Below are 21,724 nucleotides of genomic sequence, written 5' to 3'. Positions count from 1 at the left end.
TTTTTGAGATACTTTTACTGTAGCATTTTTTGTTGCTTTTGAATGTCTTAAGTCTTTTAATTATACTCTCATATCATTTGCTATCATTCTTTTAACCCACTGGTTGATTTAATTTACTAATATTTTATTTAGAATTGTTTATATCTTCATAAGTAAAATTATTTTATAATTGTTGTGTTACATATTTTGTAGCAAGTTTTGGTACTAAGGGGATACATATACGGTGAACAGAGTGGGCTTTCTGCCTTTTTTCATGATCTGGAATGGATTGGAAAGCATGATAATAATCATGGAGTGCTTATTCCAGAATTGTAATGTTTTAGAACAGTAGGAACACGTATCAACTTCGAATATTATCTAATTAAAGGTAAAAATTATGTTATTGTAGCAATAAGTGAAAATTTGGTAACGTTAAGTAGGTTTTCTAATACAAGTTCCAAGTATTACAGGAACAGAAGGAAACTACGTGCACCAGCCAAAGACTGAATTACAGTCAGCGAGAGCATCTGCCTGAGAGAAACAGTAAAGTGACTGCCGTTAAAATTAGTGACAAAGCTGGAAGACTTTAACAAATGTGATAAGACTCCTCCACGAAGCTTAAAGGTAAGCATTTCGCAGTGGTGTGACCATATGCCTAAAAAATGCAAACAGTTCAATTAAAAAACAATTAGAAAATTAGAAATTTTAGGTCAGTTGATAAATACCAGATGTATATACTCAGATCATTAGCTTTCTTCTATATTAACAGTTATCTGTTAGATATGGAAAAAAATACCATTCCTAATAGTGACAAAAATTATAAAATAACATAGAACAAAATCAATGATAAAGGCACAAGAATTATGTTTTTTAAAATTAACATTTTATTCAAGTACCTAAATAAATGGAGCATATACTATATATATGGGTAGAAGGATTAAATGTCGATTCTTAACAAACTAAGAGATACAATTAATGTAATAGAAATGAAGACATCAAGATACATTTTGTTAGAAATTAGACAATGATTTAAATATTTGTGTGGAATAAAAATATTTAAAAGTTTATTGGATAGCCCTGGCTGGCACAGCTCAGTGGATTGAGCGCGGGTCTGCGAACCAAAGGATGGTGGTTTGATTCTCAGTCAGGGCACATGCCTGGGTTGCAGACCAGTTCCCAGTAGGGGAAGCACAAGAAGTAACCACCATACATCAATATTTTTCTCCCTCTCTCCTTCCCTTCCTCTCTAAATATAAATAAATAAAATCTTTAAAAAAAGTTTGTTGGATACATTTGGAAGAGTGGTAAAGGAGCACTTACCTTAGTAGAGAGAACAAAACTTACTATGAAACTCCTAAAATCAAAATAATATAGTTGCAACACAACACAATTGCAATATAATTCAGAGATATACTGACTCTATATTAGGACTTGTATCGTGGATTTGTACTTTAATTATGTGGGGAAGGGTGTGTGTTAGGTGGGGTTGGCATAGTTAACTGCTCATCTGGATATTTAGAAGGACAAGATCCTGAGTGAGTTTGTTTGGGTTCAGATCCTAGGTTTGTGCCCTGGCTGGGTAAACTTGGCTGGTTCCTTAAATTCTCTAGTTCTTAGTTTTCTTATCTCTAATCCTAAAGTCTATAAAGTACACAGCGCCTGCCACAAATAATTGCTCAGTAAATGCTTGTTCTTATTATGACTCATTATTACTTCTTCATATTATATGAAACAAGTCCCAGATGGATTAAAGAGCTAAACTTAAAGCATAAAACAATAAAATAACAAGGAAATATAGGAGAGTATTTGTGTAGTCTCGGTTTGGGGGAAATTTAACCTGTAGCAAGATGGAAGACCCACTGGCTATAAAAGAAAAATCTGATGAATTCAACAACATAAAAATTAGAAACTTCTGCCTAGAAAACAGTGGTCTCGAAGTCAATATAGGACAGATAAGAAAACATCTTTAAAATACAAAGAACTCCTACAATCTGATAAAAGAATAAAAAAAGAAAATGGGCTCAGGATATGAAAAATTAGTTCACAAATGAATTTCATTTAGCTGATAAATGTATAAAAAGACGCTCAACTATACTAGGCCAGGAAAATGCAAATTGCAGTAGTAGTGAGCTATTTTTTTAATCCATCAGACTGACATAAGTTTGTAAGTTTATCGATTTGTGAGACTGGTACCATCCAGCTCTGGCTGGGGAAGAGGCAGTCATCAGTGCTGTGGGCCAGAGCATGTCTGACACAGTTCTTGGAAAGTTCAATCTTGGAAAGTTGGCGAATCAATTATAATACAACTTACACATACATTTTGACCCAGCAATCCTACTTTTGAAAATCTAGCCTGTAGAAATACAAGTGCCAATAATTACAGGATAGGTGTATAAGGGAATTTGTTGCATCATTTTTTGTAGGCCACTTCCTCAAAAACAAAACAAAAGAAAAAATGAAACCTGAAAATAATATGAAGATTTCTTAAACAAGGTAATGGATGACTGAGTTATGTAATAGAGTGCATTTCTACAAAGGAACAAATCACACATGCCTGTATCGACCTGGGGTACAAAAGAAAGTTCCCGAGCCATGACATAATGGCCAACATTTACTGAACACTCCGGTGTGCTATCTTCCGGTGTAGTAATCTCCTGTGGCCCAGATGGCCCTTCTGAGGGAAACCAGGATCCCTTCAGCAATTTCAAAACAAAATCACCTCTACCATCGTAGGAGTGGAACTTGTTACATTCCATGGCTTGGCCACATGAGAGTGGGAACATCGGTACAGGCCGGGCTCAAATGGATAGTCTGCTACCATAAGCCTTGACATAATGAGCATCAAACCTTAATGTGATACCAAATACAGAACTTTTTCATCAGCAAGAAAAGAACTTTTTCTTTTAGCAAGAATTCCATCTTGCTAAAGAGTGATTTAGTGAAAGAAGGGACTAGATCTGTGGAAGAAGCTCAGCTAGCCCAAGAAGTCAAAGTAAACACCATTCAGGAAGATTATCGAAAATATTGCCAAACCAAGGGAAGAAGCCTGCACGTGCTTCTAGAGGAAAGATGGGATCTCGCTCTCCTGGACGTTTCAAATAGTCACAAAATATGAAATGTTCTTCTCATTTCATTAAAAGAGATTTGTCTTATGTGAGTGTTTTTTTACCTTCTTTTTAGCATTAATGTCAACCAATTGTTCTAAAGTTGATTGGAATTCAAGATACTCCAAAAAAAGTAGTCCCCCTTGATCTGCGGTTTTGCTTTCCATGGTGTCAGTTACCCACAGTCCAAGAATATTAAATGGAAAATTCCAGAAATAAAGAATTCAGAAGTTTTAAAATGCAAACACATAGATACATACATACGTATATAAGTAAATAAATGTAGGTGATGTTTTCATTAAATGTCCATACCAGGTTTCTCTCTCATCATATCTGTATCCTTGTCCCTGATATATTCTGGGTTTTGGCTTTCTCTGCTGTTTTTTTGTATTTGCCAGAATTGTATGTTCCATTGGTGACTTCCTCACCTATTCTCTTTGTTGCTTAATTTTATTCACCCCTCCTCTTTAAAAAATGTCTATATAATAATGGACTCTAGAGCAACAGGTGGCCATTGTGTATGTTTGATTCAGTCTCTTAAACCAGAGCCTTTAATTTCATGTTACTAAACAAGAAATAGGGAAAAACTGCCCTGCTTATGTGTGCATTTATATAGATAGATAGAAGTTTGTATAAGGGCAGTGGAAGATATGGAAGGATACACATGAGAGTTAACATTTGATTTGACACTTTGGCAATCTGTTGTCCTTGAGTGGAAAGCTCTGGTGATTTGGTAAATAATAATATTTTATCCCCCAACTGTGGCTACGACCTGAACCAACAAGCTACTATATCTATTATCATCATACTACTTTGTCAGTTTTGAATTAGTTACTTACAAAGAGTGTAAAATCCCATAACTGCCAAAATAAATCATCTTAATTAAGGCCTCTAAGCCAAAGAAAGCTTTTTAAACAATAGCTAGGAATAACTCATATTATTTCAGAATTTCAGAGCACTAGTCTTCAGATTTCCATTTTAAATTTAAAAAAATCTACACAGAGAACTTACTGGAAAAAGAAATTACACTTAAGAACACCTTTGTGATATGTGCCAGGAGCACGGGAGATTTTAAAACTACCTTAGTCTTTTCAACATACATACTTTTGTAAAATTATGTCCTTTCATTTTTTCGCTAGTCAGTGGAACAGCATGTTCCGTTCTCAGTGCACTAAACCACAGGATTAACTAATACTCAAGCAAAAGCAATCACATTTATTAAAGTTCCCATGAAACTGTGGTCTAAAACAATAAACCATAATAATTTGGTATCCATTAATCAAATAAATTTACTGTTTCTAGTATATTTTAAATTCTCTATGATTAAAAGGGTGAGAAAGGGAAAAATACTTGTTTTTATAAAGGATAATGTTGGGGAGAGAATAAGCCCAAGGGAGTGTAAGCAATTAATTTGCATTACTTGGCAACTCATGATTCTGGCAAAACCATATGCAAAGGGTTAGTGGGCTGGGTTGAATCAACGGTAACCAACCACATTCTGTCGTTGGAGCAGGTGGCAGGAATTTAGAACCAAAATGATTGCCTGGAAAGCCTGGCAGAGGCACAAGAAGACAGATGGCAAAGAAAGGGAAAAATTTCCCCCATTTATTCACCAAATATAATTCAGTATCTCCTTTTTACCAGTGTTAAGTGCTTTTCAAAAATTGATCTCATTTAATCTTCTCACGAACACTTACAGGGAGACAGAGGGAGACAGAGAGAGAGGTAGGACCAATGTAACCCAGCTGGTAGGTGGAAGAGCAGAGTTTTGAATGCAAACAGCCTGATGTCAAGGCCTGTGCTCTGTTCTCTTTTCCCAGGACTGTTGCCTGCACCAGTAGAAATTATTTGCTGGATCTCGCTATTCTTTGCTAGAGTGTAAACTCCTAGATGGCAGAGGCTGCGTCCGCCTTGTGGATCCACGTGTCCCTCACTGCGCTCCACAGCTTCCTCTGCTAGAAGCAAGGCACTTTGTGTTTCATTCCATTTGGTGCAACCTGCTGAGGATTTTTCCTTTCCCTTCAGCCAGGCTTCTGGTGCCGCTTTCTGAGAGTTGTTATTGCTTGATTTCCTGCTCCCACTCTTTCCTTCAAAGCCATTTTCCATGCAGCAGACAGTGATCTTTTAAAATACAGATCAGATAACCTTGATCTTAGAATCAAATCCAAATCCTTACCAATGGCCATGGCCCTGTTAGGGAGCTGCCCATGTGTGTTGTGTGGTCTCCAGCCTCTCCCTGTGTTCCAGACACACCTGCTCTCTCCCCATTTCTCATTATTCTGAGCTCTGTTCCACCTTGGAGCCTCTGGGCTACAGCTGCTTCCTTTCTGCTCTTGGTTTTCTTTGATTATCCTAGAGAAATATATGCACAAGGGAGCACATACAAGGATGTTTATTGCAGCATTGTTTGTGATACAATTGAAAAAAAAACAGCCTAATGTCTTGTGTCAGAAGGGGCCTATGCACTATGGTGTATATCCTTTGTACTTCAGAATATTATGTAGCAGTTAAAAACAAACATAAGCACCGATAGGAGTATGAATTGGTATAGCACCCAAAGAAGACAATTTGACAATATCTATCCAAATTAGCAATGTAAATATTGTTTCACTGTGCAGTTTCCCTTTTGTAAATTCATCCTGCAAACAGACTTGCACACAAAGAAGTTCTGGTACACAGAAGAATCAAGTGGCCTCCACTAGAAATGCCTGGGGGTGGTGCAGTGACCTTGGGAGAGGGTCTGGACTTCCTCTTCCTGGTGGAAGAGGGAGAAGTGCTCCAGGGAAAGACTGAATGTATAGGAGGGTGGAGGGTATTTACGGAACATGGATCTAACATTACAGAGTTCTACTGGGCAAGACAGGTCTAGCCTGTGCCACTACTGGGCCGTTGAAATGCAGCTTGAGATGTGCTAAGAGTATAAATACGCACCGGATTACAAAGGCTCAGTCTGAAAAGAATGTAAAATATTAATAATTTTTGTATGGGTTACATGTTGAAATGATGTTTTGAATATATTATATATAAATATAATGGTTAAAATTCTACTTTTCAAGTGTAGGCCCCAGAAAATTTTAAATTACACATGTAGCTCATGTTATATTTCCGTTGGACAGAGTTGATCTAAAAAGCACGGGGGAAAAGGGTGAGGCGGGGACCCAGGGAGCGCAGGGCTGAGGATTAAGGAGGCATTTGGAAAACAAGGGCCTCACTTTGGTCTGTTTTGGTCCCAGGGGACGTGTGTGTTTTCAGTTTGACCTGTGGCGGGTCTGGGGCCCAGCGCAGGAAACAGTGGTGCGGGTGGATGTTAGATGGCCTTTGTCTGTGGAGGCAGTTCAGGACGCACTCCGCTCTGGTCTTAACGTGGCTGATAATGGCTCAACATTCTACCCCCTTTCACACTGGAGTTCACCCTGAGTAAGGCCAGCCCTTCTCTTAAAAATGTAAAAAATGCTCAACTCACTTCCAATACGAGAAACACAAAACAAAGTACAAGGAGATACCATTTTTCATGTAGCTGATACGCCAAGATAAAAACAAGATGAAAAACCTGGGTGTGCAAGGTTTGAAAAAGGAAGGTAGTGGAATGTAGTTAGTACGACCTTTATGGAAGACAAATTGGTAGTGTCCAGCAGAACGTTAATTGTGTATATTCTTTGACTTAATCCTGGTATTTTGCCTACAGATACACATTGTGTAAAATGACATATGTAAAAGGTATTCATCACAATAATGTTCATAAAAGATGAAGACTGAAAATAATTTAAATGGCCACTAAGAGTGATGAAATAGATGATGTGTATAATTTCAATAGAATTATAAAATAATCACACAACTTCACAGCAGGCAGCCACTAAAATAAGGCAGACCTATAAGTACAGAGAAGGGTCTCCAAGATACATCATGAAGTTGTTTAAAAAAGAAACCAAGTGAGATCAGTGTGTGTAGCGCACTGCCATTTCTGTGGGAGGAAAGCTCAATGTATTTACTCACTCACATATTTATAGCGGTATAGGCTTTTTGAAGGGTATGTAAGAAATTAGTAACAGTGGGAGCCTCCAAAGGAGAAGTGCGTATTGTGGGAGAAAGGAGACTTTACCTTTCACTGTATACCATTTTGTACCTTTGACAATTTATAAATTACATACATTGTTAATCCAATAAAACTAAGTAAAGCATTTAATGACTTCTATATAGGGCATTTCTTCTTATCACGACTCTGTAGAGCTTCTTTGCCACCACTTCACAGTAAATGTCTTCCGAGGTTCTGCAACTCTTCTTGCTTTCTGGGGTTGAGAGTTACAGTGTTTCCATTCAGTACTAAAGAGAACTATTTTTGTATTTATTTATTTGATTGTCAAGTACAGTGTCTGGATTTACTAATTTTTAAAAAAATCCTCATCCAAGGACATTTTTCTTTCATTGCTTTTTAGAGAGAGAGGAAGGGAGGGAGAGAAACATCAATGTGAGAGAGAAGCACTCACTGACTGGTTGCCTCCCGTAAGTGCCCAGACCAGGGATTGTGTGCAGCTGGCCTGGGGATTGAACCTGAGAGCTAGGTATGTGCCTTGACCCAGAACTGAACCCACAGTCTTTCGCTTACAGGAGAATGCTCCAACTGACTGAACTATACTGGCCAGGGCTAATTTTTAGGTTTTAAGGATTTCGATTTTCCCCTCTATTTTGATAAATGGTTTAAGTATGATAAAACCCTTTTTTAGCCCTGGCTGGTGTAGCTCAGTGTATTGAGCGTGGGCCTGCAAACCAGACAATCGAGGTTTGATTCCCAGTCAGGGTTGCAGGATGGTTCCCTGCAGGCCAGTTCCCAGCAGGGGATGCACGAAAGGCAACCATACATTGATGTTTCTCTCCTTCTCTCCTTCCCTTCCCCTCTAAAGATAAATACATAAAAATCTTAAAAAAAAACAAAAAACCTTTTTTATACTTAAACCATTTATCAAGTTAATGAACGTTTTAAAGAAACACACTGAGAAATCAAAGTTCTATTCTTTGACATTTTCTTGAAATATGCATTTCAATTATACAGAACTGGGGAAAAAACTCAAACACCCAATGCAATGTATCTTCTGTTAAAGAAAACTCTCAAAAATCAAGTACTTCTGTGTTTTTAAAATCTGAGTGAAAACTCTACTTAAACATAGTAGATGCCTTAATTCGTTAGAACTGTTATAACAAAAACACCATGGACTTGGGTGGCTTAAACAACAAATGTTTATTTCTTACGGTTCTGGAGGTCAGAAGTCCAAGATCAAGTCCAGTGGATTTGGTGTCTGGTGCATAAACGGCTGCCTTTGTGCTGCCCTTGTGTGGTGGAAGGGGTGCGAGTTTCCTGGGTCTGGTTTGTAAAGGCAGGAAGCACATCCAGGAGGACGTGGCCTTCGTGACCTGTTTACCTCGCAAAGGCCCCACCTCCTCATTTCTAGGCACCGAGGGTTAGGATTTTAAAGTAGGAATTTGGGGGGGACACAAACATTCAGTTCATAAGAGGAGGTACATTTATTAAATCAGAAACAATAACTAAGGAAGAAAATAATTTAAAATGTACTTAATTTGCTTTCCTACCCACTTTTCTGAAGCCAAATACAAAGATCACATCTGAGTCTCCAAAGCCTGGATTGAGTTATGTGGGTAACTTAACTGAGTTGGAAGTGTAAAAGAAAACTCTGATTTTACTGTAATTTGCCCATGAAAGAAAAAAAGGATGCATCATAAATAGCCAGTGGAACTAGTTAATGAAAGAATGATTTTAGTAAATGATCTCAATTCACAGAAAATTTTCAAAAACTGTCACAAAGTATGATGGTCAAGGTCCTTCATTTGCAAGGTGTCCTTGGGCCGGGTCATGGTAAACCAGGGGCTCTTTCATGAGGTCTGGAAACCTCTGGAGAGCAAGTGGGTTACCTTCTGAGAGCACTTTTTTCCAACAGGACTGGAATTTTGGCTCAGAGTGAGTTGAGTCAGGAGATCAGAAGACTGGGCTACCTGGCAAATTTCGAAAACACAAAATTGTGAGCTAAATTAAATGACTTGTATTGAGCTACTAAGTTTTGGGGGTTGTTATGCAGCAGTAGGTGTGGTAACTCCCTTTCAGCAGGGCATGCTATATCTCACATTCCCACCAGCAATTGGCATTATTGAGCTTTCTAATTTTTACCCATCTTATAGGTGGGTATATAGGCATAAATGGTATTGTTTAATTTGGATTTCTTTAGGATTATAAATGAAATTGAGTATCTCTTCATATGCTTGGTGGACTTTGGGCTTTCCCTTCTTCAAGTTGCTGTCTTTTTCTTGATGATTTTTAATCCTTGCATATTCTAGACATTAATACCTTTCCATTTTTGGATACTACAAATATCTTCTACTGTTCTGTAATCTGATTTTTATCCATGATGGCCTTGTTGAATAAAATTCAATTTGTCTTATATAATCAAATGCATCAACATTTTGCCTCATGGTTTGTATTTGTGAAGTTTTAAGAAATGCTTCCCAACTCCGAGGGTCACAAAGACACCTTAATACAGTGTCTTTCGGCTTCTTTACAGTTCTTAGAAAATTTACGTTTTTCATTCATCTTTCATTCATTCTGCTAGTTTGGAAAGTGCATTTTCAAAAGGGCCTTTCCAACCATGACAGTTGGTCCCATGGCCCTGTTTTGGTGCGTGGTGTGGGATGGGGTCTGGGTTTTCTTTTCTTTCCAAGTGACTCAGTTTCCCTAGCACCGTCTGCTGCACAATTCATCCTTTCCCCCATTGGCTTGTGGGGACACCTTTGTTGTGCATTAAGTTCTCATGTGCAAATGGCATGTTGGAGATCTTCTATTCCATTGGATAATTTGTCAGTTCATGTGCTATTACAACACTTTTTTGTTTGCTTGTTTTTACTATAACATGAGGTTTGATATTTTCTTGGTTCTAGGCATTCAACCATATGCTTTTATTCTATATTCTCACATAATCTGCTCAGAAACCTGCAAGTTCAGAATTATTATTTGTATTTTACACGTAGTCCTATTTTACAAGGAGACAGGCCTAGAAAATTTCATTTCATTGCCCGAGGTTTGTGTGCTGTTGTACATACAGTGCAGCTAGGGTCTGGGTAAGTCCGCCTGGCTCAAGAGCATTGTTTTTTTTCTGACATGCCTAGTTTGCCAGCTCCTGGTCTGGTTGTCCTGTAAGCTCACTGGAGTCCTGACCAATTGGGAAAGGAGGAAAAATTCATCATCTCTCTCTCTTAGCAAACAATGGCATGGTTCTAGGTGTACAATGGCATGGTTCTAGGTGTAACTGGCCTATTTTCTCACTCAGATCCCTCATAATCTTTCCTGAGTAACAAGACTAGTGCTACCAATGTGCGAAGTTTTAAAAAGTCATGTTCTGAGTTAGATTTGGGTCACATATGTGATAATTAAAAAAACATACATCTCCAGATGCTGGGAGTGATGTAGTGTTTTCTAACTAAAATATATGCAATCTAGCTCAATGGTTAAAAAAAAAAAAAAAGGCCAGTAAGCCTCGGTCCTTACAATGCAGGCAACTGTTATTACCCACCCTCTTTTTTTCTAGTAGAACCTGGACTTCATGCAGATAACGACCCCCTAGTCAGCCAGGTGCTCCACATAAGCCAACTACTGTCATCTTACTCTCCTGCCATCAGTTGGTTTACACCTGGACAGGAACCCATTTCTGGCCACTGGGACTGAAGGGAAATCTACCAGGGTGGCTTCTAGGAAGTTTTTTTTTCTCAGTCTTAAACAAAAAAGATATACAAGCTTTCAGGAGGAAGAGGTTTCCTCTTCCTCTTGTGTGACGTTGGGAGCTATGGCAGCCATGGTGTGACTGACAAGTGGGCTGACCTACTGAAGATGGCAGAGCAGAGAGGGAAGGAACCAGGTCCTGGTGAGACCGAACTGGTCAACTGACAAATCCTGAAACAGTCTCATCTCCGAACTTTTAAAAATAAATATTTTATTGATTATGCTACTAGTCATCCTAATTTCCCCCTTGCCCCCCTACTCAGTACCCCCTTCCCTCCAGCAGTCCTCACCCCCTTAGTTCATGTCCATGGTCATGCATATATGTTCTTTGGCCACTCCATCGACGATGCTGTTCTTAACATCCCCTATTTGGTACCTACCAATTTGTACTTCTTAATCCCTGCACGTTTCCCCCCATTCTCTCTCTTCCCCTCCCAATTGATAACCCTCCAAATGATCTCTGTATCTATGATACTGTTCCTGTTCTGCTTGTTTGCTTAGTTTGTTTTTTGGATTCATTTATTGATAGTTGTGAATTTATTGCCATTTTAACGTTCATCATTTTTCTTATATAAGTCCCTTTAGCATTTCATATAATAATGGCTTGGTGATGATGAACTCCTTTGGCAATATTAAAAATGCCATTTGTTGAATAAACATTATATATTCAAATAGACCAAAGGGTTTATAGTAAAAAGTAAGTTCCCTCCAACATCTGATTTCCAGAATTTTATAGTAAAAAGGGTTTATAGTAAAAAGTAAGTTCCCTCCAACATCTGATTTCCAGAATTTTAAGCTTCCTTCCCCAGTGGCAAGCACGGTGGCTAGTCTTAAAGACACACAGGGTCCATCACAAATAACACCCATTCTTTTTATTATAAAATCATGAGCACATAATCCTGTAATGTAACAGTATCACACTCAAGCACACCATATGATGTTTTAGGTGAAATGTTCAAATTGCTGTCCATCTTGTGCCAAACATTCATGTAGCCTACCAACCACACTCAAGCAGGCCTTATTTCTGCCAAACTCTGTATACTGCATAAACAAACATACATCTCATTCTAGTTATCTACTGCTGTGTAACAAATTGCCCCCAAACTTACTGGCTTGAAATAACATTTATTATCTCACTCTTTCTGTGGAGAGCAGTCCAGGGCCTTACCTGGGCCCTCTGGCTCAGGGTCTTTCAAAGGCTGCTGTCAGCTGTCGCCGGAGCTGCAGTCACCTCATAACTCCACTCAGGACGATCTGCTTTCAAGTTCACTTAAGGGGTGTTGGCAGGATGTAGTTTCTCACAGGCTGTTGGGCTAAGGGCCTCATTTAACTGACTTTTGGCCTGAGGCCTCCTCCAGTTTCTTGCCACAAGGGCCGCTCCGCAGGGCAGTGCAGAGCACGGAGAGTGACTTAACTAGAACCAACAGGCAGGAAGAGCCAGGAGGGTCAAGGAAGACAAGAAGCCAGGGTTTTTTCATAACCAGATCTCAGACCTGACATCTTACCGTTGCTTTCTTTTCATTGGAAGCACGTCACTGGATGGGACCCACACTCAGGGGGAGGGGATTACATATAGGGCATGGTTACCGGGGCTGAGAGATCACTGGGGGGCATTTGGAAGCTGCCTAACACACGTGTATGATGTACTTCTATCTATAGGTACCTTTGTTGGGGAAGCACAAAGGTTCTTACCTTGCTTTTGTCATGCAGCCGTGTACCTTGGAGCCATTTCTAAGTAAGTAAAGATCTCTCAGTCTTCCAGCACTGGCCGAGCACTTCAGCCCAACTCACACACTGAGCATTCTTTGGGTGTGCCGTATACATTATTCAGTAGTCCCTTGTTGATGGATGATGGTTAGGGCATTTTTAATCTTTTGCTGAAGTGACTTGCTGTACATATCCACTAATGGTACGAGAATGCATCTGGAAGGTAAAATCCTACAAGCAGAACCGCTGAGTCAAAGGGTAGGTGCACTTGACATTTTGATAACTGGCTGAGTTGCCATCCTGGGGAGGTTGTACCAAATTTATTTTCCAACTCCAAAATATAAGATTTGTCTACTTCACCACAGCCTCTGGAGGTATCCTCACCCACAAGTTTTGATGAAAAAGGAAAGGAGAAACTGGACAAAAACTAAAAACCAAAGTTTAATAAATGGCACAAATTAAGTCATTAATTTTTAGCAACTAAAAATGGAACAAGACTCTTCTATTTGCTAACTTGATTTGGATTTACCAGAGTATCTTGCTAGTATCACATACAATTGAGGGACTTCTGCATTTAGGCCCCAGTACACTGGTGACCTGCTCTGACTCCTGTCACTACAACCTCAGAGAATATCTGTCCTGCAGAGGCTGTGCGGCTCTCTAACAGCATACAGCTTATGGGATTCCACCTGCGTCTGGAGGATGTGCTACCAACAAATAGCAAACTAAGTTTACACTGAGTAATTATTTACTTTGGAAACTACAGCTTCGGGCATCTTTGTCTTTTCTGCCCATACTTAAAGCATTAGACAGACAGGGACAGTCTTTGCTGAGAGTCTCGCGGTTCCCTGCTTTGCAGTGCTTGGGTGGAACCAGCGCTCAAGCCAGACAGTGAAGAGAGTTCAGCTTGAGGCTGGCTTCCCTATAAATCATGGAGGCGACTTCCCTGGTCACCAAAGCAGTACATGAAGCAATAGACATACAACGGAGTATCATTTAACCTTAAAAAGAAAGGAAATTCTCACATGTCTACATCACAGGTGCTGCCCTCTGCCTCCTCCTCACAGTGCCCTAGGGCCCAAGGCCCCACCACTGCTCCAGTCCCTCACAGGTGTGCCAGAACTACCACCAGGACTCAGAGGCCACCATCAGCCCCCAGGTCAATCTGGAGCTCACATTTCTTAGGTCTACCTATCCAGTCATACTTTGCGTTGACATGGCTTTGAAGAACTTGGTCAGGTACTTTCCTCACCAATCTCATGAGGAAAGGGGACATGCTGAGAAACTGACGAAGCTGCAGAACCAATGAGGTAGCAGAACCTTCCCTTCAGGACGCCAGGAAACCAGACGGTAAGGACCAGGAGAATGGGCTGAATGCAATGGAGCACGTGTTACACTTGGGAAAAAGTATGAATCAGTCAGTACTGGACTTGCACAACGTGGCCATTGCCCCAAATGACCCCCATTTGTGTGACCTCACTGGGACTCACTACCATTAGTGAAAGGCATCAAAGGACAGGCCATGACCACGTAACCAGCCCGTGCAGGAAAGTGGCATGGCAGAGCATCTCTTTGAGAAGCGCATCCTGCAGACAGTGAAGAGAGTTCAGCCTGAGGCTGGCTTCCCTGTAACCATGGAGGCGACTTCCCTGGTCACCAAAGCAGTACATGCCTTTTGGAATTACCTGTACCTTTTCTGTAACTCGTACCAAGTCATCCACTTACGTCTTTCATTTACACCATTTCTTCAAATAGAGTAATGTGGTACCCCACCAAAATGAACTATAACAAAATATAATAAAATATAACCTGAACTAAACTAAAAAGTGTTCGGGTAAAAGACGTCTCAGAGCCCAAGTATAGCTCTCCTCCAACTCCCCTCCAAATTCTGGAATCCTTTCTACAATCAGTCAGCTTGTGTATTTTCACAGAGAAATACTGGTTTCATTAAGATAGATTGGAGCGGCAGGGAGGGAAGAAGGCATAAACAGATCCCACAGTTTCCTCAAGTCTGCTCTTCTCTAGGCTGCTGACTTAATTTTGCAGCACTCCTCCTTCCCAGGACTTGATTTCCAGATGCACCATCACACTGATTTCTCTCCCTCAAACATAATTCCTATTTGAAGATTTAAAGATGTCAAGCATGAGGACATCACAGTGCCAGTTTTTCTGCGGATCCCCATAGGACAGGAGGTGCACTTTTAGGACCACTGGGTGAGTTTGCATAATGACAAAAAGCTGCTGTGAATTAAAAAGTGCTTTGGTAATATTCACAACAGCACAATTCACAATAACCAAGAGCTGGAAGCAACCCAACTGTTCCTTGAATGAATGGATAAACAAACTATGGCATAGACATACAACGGAGTATCATTTAACCTTAAAAAGAAAGGAAATTCTCACATGTCTACATCACAGATGAATGTTGAGGATATTATGCTAAGTGAAATAAGCCAGTCACAGAAGGACCGACACTGTTATGATTTCACTTATGTGAGATACATAGAGTAGTCATATTTATAGAGACAGAAGTTAGAATCGTTGTTTCCTGGGACTGTGATGAAGAATGGGCGACAGTGGTGAGTGTGTGTTTAATAGGTACAGAGTTTTAGTTTGGGAAGGTGAAAAAGTTCTGGAGGTGGATGATGGTGATTGTTTGCGAAAGAATGTGAATATTCATAATGTCACTGAACTGTGTACTTACAAATGGTAATTTATAAGCAGCAAATTTTATATTATCTGTATCTTATCATAATAAAACAAATTATATCCTGTCATAGCAGTAACCTTAAACATTTGAAAAGTAAGTGTATATGTGGCTGAGATTCATTACTCATAACACTATACAGTTAGTTTGGGCTCACGCCTCCCCTTCCCCAAAGTCTTCCTTCATCCATGGTAACCTTCTGGAGCCATTTCCCTGGGCAGAGTTGACTAGACTGAGCATGCACAGCTGTGATCTTGGAATTCAGTTTCAGGAACTTTGTCTTAGTTTCTGTGTCCGGTGATACACTAAGTATTTCATATAGGTGGGATCTGCAAGGCTGCCACCTCCATGTTTGCTTACTGTTTATTTCACAAATGTTTACTGGTACCTGCTATGTCCCGGACATGCTAGCATGTGCTGGGATTCAGCCCTGCCCCTGCCCTCCTGGAGAAGCAGAGCAAGCCTGAGTGCAGGGGTATTATCTTGAATATTTTGTGGACTGTTCTCTCCTATAAACAACACAATACACCTCATTTTTTTCACATTTGATTTCCCCCTTTAAATTATTTTTTAATACATTTCCCAGCACCAGCACTAGCGCAATTGCTCAATGAAAGCTTGGTTGACAATGACAGGATATTAGATTTTCAATTGTAACAATAAATGTCACAAGAGCGCCAAGATCATTCACAGAAGTTGCATGTGTGTTCACAGGCCACCAGTAAAGGATGGGGGTGTTTTTGTTTACCAGTGGCAGCAGCGCCACCATGTGGCAAAGTAATAAATGACTTTTACTGTCCCTGGAGCCTGCCTACATAGAAATTACACAATTTTTTTTTTTTTTAATTTGCAGATGTAATTGGCTTTATAGATGGAACTCATGAATTGGGCTGCATCCCATCTAGCAACTAGAAGAACTTTCCCAAAATTACACAATTCTTGAAAAAAATTTTAATTGGGGTTGAGTTTCATATTATTTCAAAATTTGTACGGAAGACTTTCAAATCTGTTTAAAGTGAGCAAGATTTGCATTTTCTCAAAATGAGACAACACCGTGCTAAGGTTTCCATCCTGCTCTCTGAGCAGCTCCTAGTGACTCCTGCAGCAAAACTCTTGGGACCAGAACACACCCCCTTCAAAAGTTCTACAGCATCCTTCATGAGGTCCTCCCTGACTCACCCTATGCTGTACCAATCTTTTATGTTCCCATCAACATGCCTCAGATATAGAATTTATTCATTTACACATATGTGAGTGCCTGCATGGTGCTTACTCTATTCTAGGGACTGCAGACACAGCAGGAAACAAATTGGACTAAAACTTGTCCTGATTATACTCTGATTGTGACACATCTGTCTCCTTTACGCCCTGGCAGTCACCTGACAACAGAGACCCGTTTCATCCCGTCCTCACTGGAACCACACCATCTACCCATTGAACTCCCCAGGAACGATTTCAGAACTCAGTTGATTTGAGATGACTGTATTTATTAGGACCATCCCCATGTAAGTTTTCTGGTGGGATCAAAGCTGTGCCTGTCAGCCAGGGAAAAAACACAGAAGCAGAGAGTTTACTTTAGATCCTGTGGTCCGTAAATAATAGCCCTCCAAAGATGTCCACAGAACCTTCTGAATATGTTCATTTGCGTGGCAAAGAGACTTTGGGGGTGTGATCAAGTTAAGGCTCTTGAGATGGGGTGCTGATCCTGGATTGCCATGGTGAGCCCAAAGTAACCAGTGTCCTTTCGCAGAGAGAGGCAGTAGAGTTAGACAGTGGACACAAGATTGGAAGCAGAGGTCAGAGAGGAGAAAATGCTGTTGCTGGCTCTGAAGATGAAGGAGGGGACCACCAGCCAGAGAACTCTGGAAGCTGGAAACGGCAAGGAAATGGATTCTCCTCTAGAGCCTCGAAAATGAACAGGCCTGCAGAACTAAGATAATTAATTTGTAATGTACATATATTACATTACAAGTTAATATACAATATATTGTGTTATAAGTCACTAACTTGGTGGTGATTTGTCATGGCAGCCTACAGGACACTAATACAGACTTCTACCTGTCTTCCTCCTAGTCAGCCTCCCCTCTGCCCATTCTCCCCAGCACACAGAGCAGGACATTTCTAATTTGTTCCTCCTTTTCCCAAGTCATGGAGTTGTCCTGGTTTTTCTTAACACAAGCCTGTAACTGTGTTTCTCAAACAGGGCTGTCTAACCTTTGGCATTCTTTGGTGTATCTCGGATTTCTTGAGTTTTCTATGAGAACTTAAGATTTTATATGTTCAGTTCCAAAGTTAGGTAAAAAAATTAATATATAATTCAACCTAAAGCCCAAAGGTCAGCCTCAACCTCATGAGAACACTGAAGGCATTCTCATTAAAGTCAGGAACAAGACAAGAATATCATCTTGCACACTCTTGCTGCTATGCTGGAGGTACTAGCTAATGTGATCGCACAAGAAAAAAAAGAACCAAAAGATAGAACAAATGGGACAAGAGGAAGTAAACTTGTAGTTATATGCAAATGATATGACCTGAAAGCCCAAGAGAAAAAACTAAAAAACTATACAAATAATAAAAGAATTCAGCAAAATGGCTGGGCACAACACTGATTATAGAAATCAATTACTTAGGACATGTAAATAACAGAAAAACTTATTCTAACAACAGAAATGATAAAAGATAATAAGAAATATGCAAAATCAATGTGAAGGAAATAAATAATGAAAAAGAAGTATGTCATATTGCTTGATAAAAAGATCTACCATGATAGGAATATGAAAATCAAGCCTTAGTTGTTTTAAGACCACTACAGTTGGACTTCTGTTATTGGCAACCATATAAAATTGATAAGGTAAATAGTCTTGTTCATTTTCTCTTAAGTTCATTCTCCACCCAGCTTTTTAATTACCTGGTCTTGCCTCAAGAGTTTCAGTCTTCACAGGGATATTTAGGCTCTTTGCTGGTGGCAGGCAGGGCACAGGCTGAATGAGGTCTGTTCCGTGGGTGGTCGGAGCCGATCCCACCTTTGGACTGCCAGGCCATAGTAAGTAAGAACTCCCTAGTTGTTGCCTTCTGCTAGTTGTCATGACTTGGGATGGGCAAATGAAGCCCTCCTTTGTCTTTGTCACACACACATACACCATACTCACTTAGGAACACCCATTTCTATAGTGCTCCACTTGGACCATCCTTGGTTTATCTTTCCTTTACCCCATCACCTGAGGATATGTCTATTGATTTTTTTTTTAAAGAGAGGAAGGAAACACACACACACAAACATCAATGTGAGAGAGATACATAGATCAGTTGCCTCCTGTAGACACTTGGACTGGGGATCAAACCCGCAATCTAGGCAAACCTGCAATCTAAGTCCCTGTCCAGGAATGGAACTCGCCACCGTTTTGTGCACATGGCATCACTCTAACCAACTGAAACACCTGGCCAGGGTTCATTATCTTATTTTTACAATTGCTGCATAGTAATCTTCCCACCAGGATCATAGCTAAAAGAGCGATTTTTATTATCTTCAACCTGTGTCTAGAATATCTGTGGACTGTGTAATTGGGAAAATGTAATAAATTGTATGATTTCCTTACAATTTATGTGTAGGCCCTTGGCAACAGTAGTTGTGAGTCTAATTAAAATTTAGGATTTTGTAAAATTCCATGTGTACATTAATGCTCCTTCATCTTCCTTAATTCAGAGTTTGAGTAATAGGGCCTAGATTTCATGACTTACATGTATTCAGGAGGACTCTGGTCATTGCCGTGACTGAGTTTTTAAAAGTAGACTTAATTAGGCCTTAATAAAGGCCTGTGTATTACTTCTTGTCAGGTAACATTAGTCTGATTTCCTTTGGGGCTTTATTGTATCAAAAAGAGGGAAGAAGTCTGCATTAACTTTATTTTTAACTTTGGGGGTAAATATTTAGTAAAAATCATTTGTATGGGAAGTAGGACTTTAGGGATTTGAATAAAAAGTGTATTTATACTCACTTTGTAAGAGACAAAACCAGCCTGCAGCGTTGCCAGAACGACTGGGCAAAGCCAATCCCACTTCTCCCTTCCTCCCAGCTGATGATTTCACTTCCTAATCCTAGACTGTAAACAAGTAATTAAGATCTGGTGTGATGAGCATCTTGCGTGAGAAGTATAGGGTGCTACGGATCAGAAGCAGCCTCTAACTGAGGCTTGATGGCGGAGGGAGGTCCACAAGGTCCGGGACAAAGTACCATCTTTAATAGGAGCACAAAAATTGATTAGCTTTAAATTCGAGGCCAGGAGGAGGGTGAAGGAAGCAGCACAGAATAGAAAAAGTGTAATCAGATCTGAGATTGAAAATAAATTCAGCCTTTGGCTGTGTAGCTCAGTTGGTTGGAGCATCATCCCCATATACCAACATTGAGGGTTCAGTACCTGGTCAGGGCACATCCAAGAACCGACCAATGAATACCTAAATAAGTGGAACAAACAAAAATCGATGTTTCTCTCTCCCTCTTCCTCTCTTCCAAAATAAGTAAATAAAAATTTTAAAAAGGACAATAAACTCAATTGGATTGGAGGTTGCAAAACATTGTTCCATTTTAATTTCAATGTACAACACTTGTCACTTTCTAATTATTTGTTTAGAAATTTCTTTTTTGCTGTTTGTTCATCATCTGTTCTTCTAACCTCACCTCCTCACACAGCAGCCCTTAGCCTGATGACTCCTTAGTGCCTGGTACATACGACAGTTAACATTTCTTGAGGGTCAGCTGCTCTTCCTCTGCCCTGGGCCCCAACATCATCCAAACAGACACAATTCTACTTCTTCAGAGTTGGTTCAAATGCTGCCTTCTCTGTGAAATCTCCACCATTTCTTTACCCCATCCCTACCCTCAGAATTATTTACTTCATTCAGAGATCCCACAGCTAATTATCCTTACTTGCAGCATCAATTGAATTCTGCGAAGTGTTAGTTTGCTGTTCCCTTCTCTTGCCCAATCCTCATTAAGTTTTAATCACAGAAAGACAATATATTTTTACTTGTCTCTCTAAATTCAACACTTTGGCCAGGCTTTTAAAAACGAAAAGTTCTCAAAAACATTTTGCATAAATAAATTAGGGAGAGAAAGTCGTGAACTTGTCTTCTTCCTCCCTTCCCTCAGACTTCAGTGCCACTTTTTAAACCATAAAATCTGACCATGTAACAGTCTTACTTAAAACCCTATTGCAGGGCTCTCTATATCTTCAGAATTCTAACTACTAAGCACACTGTTGCCTCAGAATCCTGTGTGAACTTGCTCCCCATCCATCTCTCCAGGCACATCCCTCCCTACGCCTGGATTAACAAACCGGTGACCACACAGAGGCCTACTGATTCACGCCACCAGGCTTTTAGTTCAACTACTCTCTCTGTATGGTGTTCCCTTCCACTTCTGTGATTAAACATGAAAACACTCAAAGAACGTAATTCTTAAATAATCTCCATGTATGCTGGATTTAGAATAGTGTGTATTTATGATTTCCTCTCATTCATCCACTGTCTGCAGTTACCCTCTCATCGTGTAGAGGCCCTAAACGGGGTCTATCCGATACCTTCATTGCCGGAGTCTCAGGCTGGGTCAAATGCTCCTCTCTCCGCTCTCTGGGCACAATTCTATATTCAAGTACCTTGAGCAGACTGCAAGTTTCCCACTAGGTAGTGAACTCCCGAGGTGGTGCGAACAGGGTCTTTATCCACGGAACGCTGGGTAGGTACCCCGAGTTCGCTCCAGACGTATTTTCTCAGTTGAGATAAAGTCCTGCCTGGTGATCGGTGCGTTTCTTCTTTAAGGAGACGCTTCCTACTCCCCAGGAAACAGAGCTGGCTCCCAGCTACTAGGGGTTGGCGCTTGCAAAAGAGTTAAGTATCAGCTGGCCCAGAAAGGTGGGACCAGCATATATGCTCTATATTTCCGGGTCCGATAAACACGCCCAGCGCCCGAGCCCAACCAGAAAAACCAGCCTAATGGGCGGGGCCGGGGAAAATCGCGACGCCGGAAGTCACGTGTGCACCAGCTTGCATTTCCCTATCTCGGCAGTTGACTATTCAGCCTTGCTGGCGCTCTGGCGGGCTCCGCTGCGATCCACTCTCTCGGCTGTCGACTCGCTCGAGCTGCTGCCGCTGCCACCGCCGAAGGAGGGGCAAAGCTCAAGATGGCGGACAAAACGCCAGGCGGGTCTCAGAAGGCCAGTTCAAAGGTAATTTCTTAGAGGACTTCGTAAGTCAGTGAATCTCTCACTGTCGTCTGGGGCCTGCAGACGCCTCTGGCCAGCTGGAATAGGATGGGTGGGGGTTCGCCTTCTGGTCGCGATGGTAGGCCGGGGTGCGGACGCACGGTTGTGCGCAGATTGAGAGGCCTGGTATCTCCCCTTAGTCCCAGCCCGGATTTGGCTCGTGACTAGCGGCTCCTGGGGTGGGGTGGCTTTC

General features: G+C 40.6%; 1 protein-coding gene and 1 long non-coding RNA gene across 6 annotated transcripts in view; both read left to right on the top strand.

Moving 5' to 3' along the window:
- LOC119055260 (uncharacterized) overlaps window positions 1–17,276 on the top strand; it is a 34,415-nt gene extending 17,139 nt beyond the window's left edge. Inside the window, exons 3-5 of the long non-coding RNA XR_008392048.1 lie at window positions 450–603; window positions 12,520–12,595; window positions 16,650–17,276. This is a non-coding gene — a long non-coding RNA (uncharacterized LOC119055260). The remainder of the gene's footprint in view (window positions 1–449; window positions 604–12,519; window positions 12,596–16,649) is intronic.
- A 4,111-nt stretch (window positions 17,277–21,387) lies between these two features.
- Window positions 21,388–21,724, top strand: part of U2SURP (U2 snRNP associated SURP domain containing) — a 51,611-nt gene continuing 51,274 nt past the window's right edge. For 4 of the 5 annotated variants that reach the window (XM_037153435.2, XM_037153433.2, XM_037153434.2 and 1 more), the window contains exon 1: window positions 21,389–21,495. In XM_037153435.2, the coding sequence (XP_037009330.2) occupies window positions 21,451–21,495 (45 nt within the window). In that variant the 5' untranslated portion in view covers window positions 21,389–21,450. Of the gene's footprint in view, window positions 21,496–21,724 lie in introns of all 5 variants that reach the window. The other variant, XM_037153436.2, reaches the window with a different exon arrangement.

The sequence above is a fragment of the Artibeus jamaicensis genome, unplaced genomic scaffold, assembly GCF_021234435.1.
Source record: "Artibeus jamaicensis isolate MK-2021 breed Jamaican fruit bat unplaced genomic scaffold, CSHL_Jam_final contig_466, whole genome shotgun sequence".
NCBI classification, from domain to species: domain Eukaryota; kingdom Metazoa; phylum Chordata; class Mammalia; order Chiroptera; family Phyllostomidae; genus Artibeus; species Artibeus jamaicensis.
This window is presented reverse-complemented; position numbering and strand designations above follow the sequence as displayed.